Source organism: Pempheris klunzingeri, chromosome 6, assembly GCF_042242105.1.
Source record: "Pempheris klunzingeri isolate RE-2024b chromosome 6, fPemKlu1.hap1, whole genome shotgun sequence".
In the NCBI taxonomy this organism is placed as follows: Eukaryota; Metazoa; Chordata; class Actinopteri; order Acropomatiformes; family Pempheridae; genus Pempheris; species Pempheris klunzingeri.
Genome location: NC_092017.1, coordinates 2,336,215 through 2,347,674, shown reverse-complemented (window position 1 = coordinate 2,347,674; position 11,460 = coordinate 2,336,215). Strand labels below are relative to the sequence as shown.

At 41.6% G+C, this 11,460-nt stretch overlaps 1 protein-coding gene across 1 annotated transcript; it reads right to left on the bottom strand.

The window, feature by feature from the left end:
- Positions 1-2,737: 2,737 nt before the first annotated feature.
- dohh (deoxyhypusine hydroxylase/monooxygenase) lies at positions 2,738-11,226 on the bottom strand. The gene is made up of 6 exons (XM_070832555.1): positions 11,177-11,226; positions 9,904-10,010; positions 8,673-8,840; positions 6,787-6,863; positions 5,336-5,588; positions 2,738-3,829 (listed from the first exon to the last, which is right to left on the bottom strand). The coding sequence occupies exons 2-6, from the start codon at positions 10,007-10,009 to the stop codon at positions 3,519-3,521; spliced, it is 915 nt and encodes a 304-aa protein (XP_070688656.1). The 5' UTR covers position 10,010; positions 11,177-11,226; the 3' UTR covers positions 2,738-3,518.
- Positions 11,227-11,460: the final 234 nt, after the last annotated feature.

Sequence of the window (11,460 nt, the reverse complement as noted above, 5' to 3'; positions counted from 1 at the left end):
CATAAAAACAAGCCATAAAAATGTTAAAAATCTTTCTTTTTTTAAAATTTTTTTTAAATAGTTTTTTAGACCAGCATCAGCCCTAATCATACATATCAAATTTTAATTAGTTTTTTAAAAAATTAACCCTTAAATTGCCATGTTTTTGTCATGATGCGCATCATTTTATGGTCTAAAATACACAAAAAATACATGAAAAAAATTGAGAACTCTGAAAAATTCACCATCTTGCAAAATTATAAGCAATATGCATGAAAAACTGATAAAATATGCTAAAAATAAAAATCATAACACACTAGAAAGTGCTGAAGACCCTCAAAGGGTTAAGCAATACATTTGATAAGCTTCACCAGCTTTAAACACAAATCTCACACACTGGAGATGGAACAACTTGAAAAACTAATAGAAGAAACTGAAATCCAAATCTTACAATCAGCTAATGCCGAAGCTTCACAAAGTCAGAGCTGGGTATCATGTTTTATCTACAAATACAGCAACAAAACGTTTGATGAGATGAAGACAGACCTATTATGAGCAAGGCCGAAAAGCTGGCAGGTCAAACAGATAAGGGAGCAACAACCTTTTCACATTTCTACTGTAACTTGTACAGCTCTGAATATACAGACTTAGACTCTTAGACTCTTTGTCACATGCTGTGTCGCTGTGTGCTGCTTCTCAGGCTGAGCGGAACATCATTTTTCCAGTCTCGAGGAAAACGTTGAGCTTGAGTAGATAGAGCAACTGGAATCTAATATCCTTCTGCTTAAGTTCAGAAGTTCCTGTTCAGCTGTCAAGTTTTTTTGACCATTTCATTCAGTCTCCTCATGTCCATCTAATCTCAATGTTTGCAGCCCAGAAATTAGTACCTCAGAACCTCCTGGAAGAAATTAAGACATAAATGATAAAAAAAAAGCCCTGTGATTGGCTGGTGACCAGTCCAGGGTGTACCCCGCCTCTCGCCCAATGTCAGCTGGGATAGGCTCCAGCTCCCCCGCGACCCTGACGGATAAGCGGTATAGAAAATGAGATGAGATGAGATGATAAAAAAATCAACTCAGTTCATGTGAATGTTTAGACAGAAATGAGAGAAACAAGAAAACAGTGCTGAAAAAGCACGAGTGGTTTAAAGACACATGGACATCAAAATAATAGAAGACAGACAGACATGAAATAAACACTACATACAGTTTGGTATGGGCCGTGTCAGAGTTTAAAGACTGCTTATCCAAAAAAAAAAAAGTTAACAGACTTTGTCCAGTAAGGGGCAGAAAACTTCATTTTGGCATTGCAGTCATTTTATCTGTCTGTTCAAAGTTCCAATGGTTAAACTTACTCGACGTACTAAATACTACCATTTACATTCAGACTACATGACACTCTCATACACGACACTGTGGAAAGCATTGCTTTCAAATATATATATATGCTCCTGTAGACCAACTTCTCTCATCTTGTATTATCCCTTCTGATTCAACACACGTCGGCATGATTAACTCTTCTGTCCTCAGTGTGTTTGGGGAAGTGACCTCTTTAAAAGTGCATGTGGCCCGATTCAAGTCAATAATACCTAACTTCATTTTAATGTGCTAATAAACTCCTGGACTTTAATAGCTAAGATGTGTTTCAGCAAGGTTTCCACACTGATCTATTTCTATATTGTAGTCCGTAGTTTCTGTATTGTATTAAATATATATAATATCTGATGCTGCTCATGTGGGGATTCTTGAATCCTTAATGTTGAATTCCTGAATCGTTGGGTCTCTCTCTAATTAAAGAGTTTGGTCTAGACCTGCTCTTTATGGAAAGAGTCTGGAGATAACGCTGTTGTGAATTGGTGCTGTATAAATAAAGATTGATTGATTGATTGATATTACTGGAATAACTTTAGTTTGATTTTATACACTTACAAAACTAAATGAATAAATAACCAGCAGCTGTGGCTCATAACTTTGAGCAGCATGTATGGGAATATATTACAAAATATTCTATATTTTTCAATTTCCCCCTGATAGTCTGAATAACTAGCTTTGTAGAAATCAAGTCTGTCTCATCTCACTTTTGGTGGATGGTGTCCACTATATTCCTTTTCATTTGAACTCCATCTCTGGTAATGAATTCATCATTTTCATCAGGTTATCTGCACTTATAGAGCTTGCATGAAACAACACGGTACGAATGCACAGGGCTAACATGTGCTTTTAGTAGTTCATTTTTGGAACATTGTAGTTTCAGCAGCAGGTCCACATCAAAAAATCTTTTTCACTCAATCCACACTGTTCCATCAATGATAATGCTGTACCTCTCAAATTCAAATCAATGCACTTTAGAAGAAAAAGTATTCGCTCTTGGAATTCATTTCACTTCATTCATTTTTTGTTGTATTGTAAAAAATAATAAAAATGTTGTATTCAAAAATACTGTTCTATGTTTAGTAAAACTTCCTGGGTGGCATTTAGAATGACTTCAGATGCTGAGTAAATTGTGACCCTTCTGGCTTTCAGCAGCATAATCCACCTCTCCACTGTCCACCGCTGTTATTTTCTGCTAGTATGCTCCACACTGATGAATATTTCCATCGTTCGGTGTTTTGCTGATGGTGGTGCTGATGCTGAGGTGTTCGAACTGAGATCTGGTGACTGTGAACGCCACAGAATGATCCCCATCATTTTCATCAAACCATTTGTGATAGAAATCTTGACTTTGGTTAGCTCTGACCGTGAGAGAAAGTGAAGACCAATAACCTTTTGCAGTGATGTTTATTGACGATTGGCTGAGAAGAACAGACACAATGTGAAAACTTCCAGATGCCGACTCAACTCTGGAGGCTCTAAACACAGAACTCTGATTAACGTTCCCCCTGATCACCATGTATGAATCTCCAGGCTGTCGGCACGTTTCTCCAAAAGGAGACAGTCTGACTTTCTATCACCTGAGAGCTTCGTTACTAGAAGGGCGGCCTGCACTTGATCCAAAGGCAGACACGAGGCTTTCCCCAAGTTTCAGTTTCACAGTTGGCCTGAATGAAGCCGCTTGACAAACATTTGAGCCTCCTGCATGGAGAGGCTAAATTTCTCTCACACCATTCAGGTAGCCCTCATGTCCTGTATGGAACCATCTGTATTCTGTTGTTTCATTTGTTTTTCATTTACAAAAGCATTAACTGTGACAACACAATCAGTTAGCCCAGGCACAACAGCCGCTCCTCAGAGCTGTGAGAACGAAAGGAGTTAAAGGTTTATTATGAAATCGAAATCGCAGCAACGTAAATGTGCACAGCGTGATTCAAATGTTGCATAACAAACACACCTGGTTATAAATGATGAAAGATACAGATCAAGTGTGTTCTACAGTAATCGAGTAACAAAGCAACCAGATAAGCAGGATTGTATGTGCTGAGTATCTTTCATACTGTGAAGATTCATCCCAGAGGACTAAATCATTGTACTGATGTAGCACTGAGCTGTCCAGCTGTCTCTGTTGTATCGGGTAACACAATAGTAAAACAACCACATTGACCTTTAACCCTGTAACCTGACCAGTCCGTCTGCATACTGGAACTGGTCACTGTTTTCATACTCCAGCATGTCCAGAGCGACCTCACAGCTCTCCTTGACAACACGTTCTCTGTCTCCACGGTGATGCTGCAACACAGCCAGACACTCCTCTTTGCCTATGGAGCCCAGAGCCTCCGCCGCCTCGTGTCGGACCATGGGGTTCTCACCGGAACGCTCCAGAGCTGCACGCAGGGCTGGGACCGCTGCGGGGTGCTGCATCTGACCCAGGACGTAGCCGATCTCATGCCGGAACAGGGCGCTGGAGCACTGCAGGCCTGCAGACAAAGACATTAAAACAGAAGTTTATGTGAGCCAAACATCATGGTTCCAGGGCTGAGAAGCAGCAGTATGAAGCAGTGTAACTGGTAACTAGTTCTTCACAGACCTGCTGTCCATGCTGGGTGGAGCTTAGAGAGCGAGAGTTATTTCTCTAATGTGGCAGTGAACACAACGGTCTTTAAGAGACTTTTAAACTGGAACCTGAGCTTATATACACATTTTATTGCTGACTACAATAACTTAACTACCCCTAGTAGCATACACCTTTAAGTGGCTGCTGCAAAGTGCTAAGAATTCTCTCAGGCATCAGGACAGACATCTTGCAGTGGGGTTCTAGCCCATTCAGATGCTTGTGCTGCTTTTGGATGTTCTAACCAAAGAAATGCCAAAGCCAAAGAACAGGGTTATCATGCCAGAGCTTTGTTTGGCTCATATAAACACAGCAGAAGAAAGTTTATCAAAGCCATCATTAGCTGTTTGGGTAGCCTCCTTTATCATTTATCTTGAGTCAATTTACCACTCCATTGTCATGCCTCTTCAACAAGCCGGGGTAAATTACCAGGCAAACTGCCCCGCTGCCAATGCCTTAGTTTGGCATCATTTTGGTAAGAAACAGCCGTTGTGTCTCAAGCTCCTCCTCAACCTGGCTTTATCGTCTTATTTTGTCACTTTCTTACCATAATCAATGAACAATAAGGAATAACTAATATCCTGCAATACTTGGAAAACAGATGAGACAAAGGAGAAGAGGGTTGGGGTCAGGGCCCCGGATAATAATCTAGATTAACAGGATGACTTTTCAACATGACACTTAGAACTGTGACTTTATGGTTTCCATAGAGTCTTGGCTCGCCCTTTGGATCCCAGACTAAAGCATCGTTCCCAAGAAACTCTCCTTTCATTGCCAGGAGCAGACAATAACTTCAGGGAAGAGCGAGGACGGACGTGTGGGGGGAGTTCATATCCGTTGTTCACACCACCACACCCTGAAAACAACCAAGCCCTGGACGAGCTATCGACAGGACAGAGGCCTCGCACCTTCAGGCTGCCTTTATTGTCAACCTGAAGAAAGTTCTGCTGAGGTATCAGACGTACTGAGGATTACTGCATGTGCATCACAACCCTGGATTAATGTGGTAGTGTGTGCCATACTTGATGCACAGAAAGGTGCTTATAACTGGGTTGATTTGAACGAAGGCCCAGGTATGTGGAGTCTGAAATGTTTCTGTCCCATTAGATGGTGGTCCAGGACTAATATGTGTGCTATGATAAGATTAACTGTCTCTGACATCTCTCTTAAATACAGTGCAAACTTCTGCACAGCATTGTTTTTATTTCATCTCACACTCAAACAGTTTAACAAGGCTAATTGTTCAAATGTTTCAATTCACAGAGAACTCTAAGCTTAAAACTGAGCACAAAACTAAAAGTGACTAAAAGATATCTTTAGTTACAGCTGGTTTTATGACGAATGCAGTGAAAGCTATAGCGTTGTGTCCTACCGTCTCCCAGAGCCAGCACAGCCTCCTCGTTGCCCAGGTTACGCAGAGCAAACATGGCACGGTAGCGTTCGAAGAGTGGGAGACTCTCGTCCAGCAGGATGCAACGCAGCTCTGACACGCTCCTCCTCACCGCTGGAGGGGCTGGGTCCACAGAGCAATATGGGTTCTTATCTGTAATGCCATCCAGTTGTTTCTCTCCTCCGCTCTGCAGCCACTCCAGCCGATGAACAGCCAACTGACATGTCTCTGCGACCTGCAGGGGAGCACTGACAATTACAACTGATTTCACGCCTCATACACAAGACATGTCTTTGTTGACATGACCTACAAATGATTTGAAGTCACAACACAACCCGCTGAGAGGGGATGAGAGAAGCGTGTCCTTATGAGACTTTGGTTATATGATTATCATCAGCCACAGACTGAACTGTTTTTATATCAAAATTGTGATTGCTACACCACAAGCTGTGATGTTTTTATTTATTACGACCCGAGCACCAAGCGGTGCAGGGACCCTGTTGTAATGCAAGGAATTCTTCTTCTTTTCTTTTGCGAACATAAATTGCAAGTTTGGGGGCTGAAAAATTCTGAGAAACTCATGAAACTTTGTCGTGGTGAAAATGTACGTGTTTTATGGGCCCTGGAATTGCGTTTTGCAAACATTTTCAAAATTTGGTAGACGTGTGTATCTCCTCAAGACCTACAAAAAAGTCTCTTGACCGAAACCCACCAGGAAATCGGCCATATTGGATTTTTCAAGCACTTTTGGCGATTCAGAGGGGTCGTTTATCGACAAACTAGTCCGAGAGGGGTTGATCCGATTCATCTCAAACTTGGTCAGCATGTCTAATCAGAACCAAACTTTAACACGTTTGATAAGAGTCCCACCCTGAACACATGTACATGTCAATATTCAGTTCCAGTATAGTCATAGTGCCACCTGCTGGCAACAGAAAATGATGTGTTTTCCACTATGATATCTCAAGACAAGCTGGTTCACCAGATCCACCTCAAATATGGTCAGAAAAGCCTCAACACCTTGATGATGTTCCACGGTGAAAACTGAGTTTTTGTCAAAAAGTGTTGCCGTGGCCGATTTCAATGCTTCGCCATGAACAATGACCTATCTAATGTCCTATCTTTACCAAATCCAATACAGTCCAGGTTTGAAGACATCTTCAGGCCAATTTTGCTCAACGGGAAGTGACATTTTATACATTTCTATATATAACCAGCGGGTTAACCAGAGCCACCTCAACTTTGGTACAAAAAGTCTCAAGACGTTGTGGATGCGAAATTGTGAGGTTTTCGTCAAATGCCGTTGCCATGGCAACTCATTGTTCACCATGAAACAGTAAGAATCTAGGAGAAATTAGAATCTGATCCAGTGTTTTGAGTACTTATTGGCCTGATACCGCTTGTCTTTGTAGCTACAGTTGTCATGCTCTTACCTCTATGACAGGATCCTGGCTGTACTCTTTCAGTAGGTCCAGAACTACAGGATCACCGATTGCTCCCAGAGCCTCCCCTTAAGACAAATGCACAGTGCAGAGTGACAGGCATGCAAACACAGACACTAACATGGTTTCTTCTGATTTTCATGCAGCTTCGTATTGTAAGTATTGGTATCCTGTGTATCACTGAGGAGTAAACACTTGTGTTATGTGATCATTATGTGAATTCCCTGCCATGGGACTAATAAAGGAATACTTTATCTTATCATATGCTGTTAAATCAACACATCTTTCCAACATACTGTAATCATCTTAAAGAGCAACTTACAGGTTTATTTTTTTCTGACATTCATCTTTAACCTTGTCTGGAGGTTTAAGGGTAATGCATTATTTGATGTGTTTTACAAGATATGAGGGCAAAAATTCAGAGGAGAAAGTGGCTCCTAAAAACATTTCCCCAACAAGTCATATGATGTAACATGAGGTTTTCAGTAGGTTTTAGGTTTCACCATATATCATCTTGGTAAATTACAGGTGCAGGTTGCACAAACTCTGACCTGTCAGCACATGGAGTCCACAGTTTTCTCAGCAGGAAAAGGAGAGCTGCTAGCTTTGTGCATGGGTACGTTTAGTGCAGGTGACGAAATAGAAAACACACTTTTAGACTGGAGAATTCTCTTCAATGCAATATGGAGTGTTAAAACTGAAAGCTGCCGCTGTTCCTTCAGCTTCTGGTTCTGCCACCACAGCGGGAGGTGGTCATGGACCCCCCAGAGACTCCGTTCAAATCGCGCTCTGTGCACCGTAAGTCTGTTTTTCACACCTTTGCCAACTTCCACATTTCTCAGCACAATTTCAGTAACGAGAAGCAAAATGTAACACGCAGTAATCGTAATCAGGCAGCAATTTATTGTTCGATCGATCTCTCTCCCTCTCTCCGTCCTCAGTATCAAAATTAGTTTCAGATCCATTCATTTCAATAAATCTACCGCTCTCCGTTATGTTATGTCTCTTCGGTTTGGCTTTTTCACACGCGGAAGTAAAATTCTCACACAAAAATGCGTGAGTATATTTTCATGAAAATCTAGTACCTATATCATTTTCCTACACATTGATTGGATGGGGTCTCTAACCTGTAAGTTGCTCTTTAACATTTTCTGCTGCTAATGAAGGTAGTCTGGCTTGTGTCAGGAAGGGAGGGGGTGAGTCAACTCAATACCAGGCCCATATATGTGTTTCTGTACATGTATTAATTTGAGGTTTTTTCAGTGGATGTTTAAGTCAAATGCATCATGTATGATTTACTCCCCAAGGTTGTTTCCATTGCACTTTGTCCCATTCACTGATACAAACCTGTCTTTCCTTTATTCAGTGTTAAATGTGAGAGTAGTTCCAGATGGAAATATCCATATATACTTATATACAAGTTCTTGGGGTATCTCAGTTTCTTGAATAACTGATTTCGGCATTTCGAGCCAAAGATAGTTCAGAAGAGCCATGCAAACCTTTGTGACCTTTATTTCGGCTCGACTGTGCGGTTAACTGAGTTATGACTCCAAGAAGGACCAATTTCACCCCATGCAGAATCTCTGCCTCACCTCACGCTCCCTTCACACCTGCCTGCCAACTCTATGGTGCCCTTTAATTTTAATCATTATAGCTTGCTTATCGCAGTGTAGACATTAGTGAAAGAAATCTGAGCTAGAATCAAACAGCCTGAATAAATAATAGCCTGTGCAGGAAAAAGGACCACCAACCTACAGATATGAAATATTCAGACACATGTTTATGTGTTGTGTATTATGTTTGAAGAATCATGAACATATACACATGTGCACTTTTAGTACATACACAAAGACGCGTTTGGTAGTGAGCTTGCTTACCAGCTTCGTGCCTGACCATCGGCTCCTGCTGCGTATCTTTAAGTACAGCAGTCAAAATGGGTATGGCCCGTCTGTCCTGCATCTGTCCCAAGCAGTAGGCCAGCTCATGCTTCAGGAGCGCAGACTCATCAGTGAAGGCCTTACTGATCCATTCTATAGATTCAGCACCTGACACACAGGTTTGAGCTTCAATCAGTTCACGCAATATAAGACATCACACAGATTTCCTGTTTGAAGTGAGCATCCTGCAGACTGATGGATTGGACTACATGTCATAACTGAGAGAAAGCAACAATACTTTCCCATTATGTAACACAGAGGTCAATTTCTAAATCAGTTAATTGCCTGTGAGAGACAGTAACATGCTGCCTCTGTCCATGGCTGCATTTACATGACTGAATGCATTTCAATAGGTCAACAACACCAGCGTATGCAAGCTGTAAACAGTAAAGGACCATCATAACTTTTAGTAGTCTTGTTACCTTAATCCATACAGTTAATGACTGAGTTATGGACTGTGCAACAACTGATGTGCTTCGATGTCTGAACTGAAATGTTTAACTTTTAAACACTGGCATGACAGAGGGTTACGGTGGTGAGCACTGTTGCCTCACAGCAAGAAAGTTCCAAGTTCGAATCTGCCGGCCAGTTGCTGGCTGGTTTGCAGTTTAAACAGTTTGGGGTCTTTCTGTGTGGAGTTTGCATGTTCTCCCCCTGCTTGCAGGGGTTCTCTCCAGGTACTCCGGCTTCCTCCCACAGTCCAAAGACATGCAGGTTAATTGGTGACTCTAAATTGCCGGTACGTCACAATCAGAATGTGAGCGTGCATGGTTGTCTGTCTCTATGTGTTGGCCCTGTGACTGACTAGCAACCAGTCCAGGGTGACCCCACCTCTCACCCATTGTCAGCTGGGATTGGCTCCAGCCCCCCTAAAGGATAAGTGGTAAAGACAATGGATGGATGGATGGTTTCAAAAGAACAGATCACATCATTAAATTTAAAAACATTATGACATTTCGTCATGAATGATTTAAAAATATGTGGCCTCTTAGCAGGGTTCCATCTCCAGTGACAGGCTCTCTCTGCCAGAGTGACTGTCAGATGTTTGGAGTAAAGGAATAAAACATATGGGAGGTACTGATCAATCTGACTAATCTTTGAACTAAAAGTTACTCTGCCAATATTGAGCATGGGCTGAGCACGTTCAGTTTGTGTCTGAGGATGTGTTTACCTCCAAGGCTCTTCAGGGTGAATAAGGCTCTGAACCGCCGGGTCAGGCCCAGTCCTGGGTCCACCAGCGTCTGTCCTATAGCTGCCACCTCCACCAAACTGTCCATACTGTGACACAGGGACACAGACCACTGTATGCATTAGGTTTACTGATGTGAAGACTGCACTCTGACCCTGTTCCCTGCCATTGTTATCCAACCAGCTCATATTAGCTGCTTCGTCTTCTTTGAACCACTCCTCCCTTTAAATATTTAAAGCTGATTTACTGATTAAAAAAAGAAAAGCAGCAAAGATTAATCAATTAATAGATTGACAGAAAATGAATCACCATATATTTTGATAATCAATTAAACATTTTAAGCATTAACATTCTTCTTTATGCTTGTTGGTAAGGCTAAACAAGACATTTGATGACCGTCATCTTGATGTAGTTATTTGTGATGGACATTTTTTGATGCAACAAAATAATTAATAAATCAATCAATACAGTAATCAGCAGATTAATTGATTGTAAAAAAAAAAAAAAAACATGAGTTGCAGCCTTAAACAAGCGTTCAAAATAAAAATAAAAAAGCCTGTATGTTGCTCTGCATGGTTTGAAAAACATTCCCCTTTCTTTAGTTGCCTGTATGACACATCCTACTTTACCATGAACACCAGCTCTGAACTCGACTGGCTCCATGATGGTAACCGGTCTGTGTCTGCACAGCTCCTTTCTAGTCATTTCAACTACTCACAGAGCTTTTACATCACATCCTCATTCACACATTCTAAGCTGGAGGAGAGGATGGAGCTTGAGGAGACACACATTCACACACTGAAGCTATGCTTGACCCACAGGATCGAACCACCATTTAAAAGTAACTAAGAAACTTGATTAAACTAGTAATGACATTTGGTGTGACTGGAAGTCTTTGCTGAAAGTAAGTCTTTACCAGTTAAGTTGGTCTCGCTGAATGGAAGAAGTGTATCTACATCTATCTACTGTGAACTGATGTGTCGTGTCATTAGTCAACAGCCCAGCGTTTCAGTCACATAACAGGGCTCCATGTTTGAAGCTGCTGGGTGTCGCTACCATGTGTGGTATTTGTGAGGCTAACTATTCTAGCTAGCTTACCGAGTTACACCATCACCTAACTACATCTTTGACGTTCCTTCATCTTACGCCATGTAGAATTTACAAATACCAACACACTACAGTGAAGACAGAGAAACATAGCGAAGAGCCGCATTCACTTTCCAGGTTTACACATTCTTTTCCGCATTCTGCTGACCTGCTCTGACGGTCCGCCGGCCACCGCTGCACACGCTGGAACTCTGCAACTTCCGCTGGCAAGACAAACTTCCGGGATGACTTTTCAGAATAAAGCTATTCCCTCCGACACTTACAATTTTAGTGATCAGTGATGAAAATAAATGAACAAATTAAAAGGAAGTGGCTGCTAAACAGCTGTTTTCAGCATATTACTGTGCATTCCGTTCTAGGAGAATGGAATGATGGGTATGCTTTGCTTTGACATTTTTATGTTACTAAAAGCTGGCATTAGTGAGGAAAAAC

Excerpts from the sequence above, each read along its gene's own strand:
- dohh (XM_070832555.1), bottom strand. The coding sequence starts at position 10,009 with ATGGACAGTTTGGTGGAGGTGGCAGCTATAGGACAGACGCTGGTGGAC. Across the intron at positions 8,841-9,903 it reads CACCCTGAAGAGCCTTGGAG|GTGCTGAATCTATAGAATGG; the intron begins GTAAACACATCC and ends CCTGTGTGTCAG. Across the intron at positions 5,589-6,786 it reads GCCAGGATCCTGTCATAGAG|GTCGCAGAGACATGTCAGTT; the intron begins GTAAGAGCATGA and ends GCTCCCCTGCAG.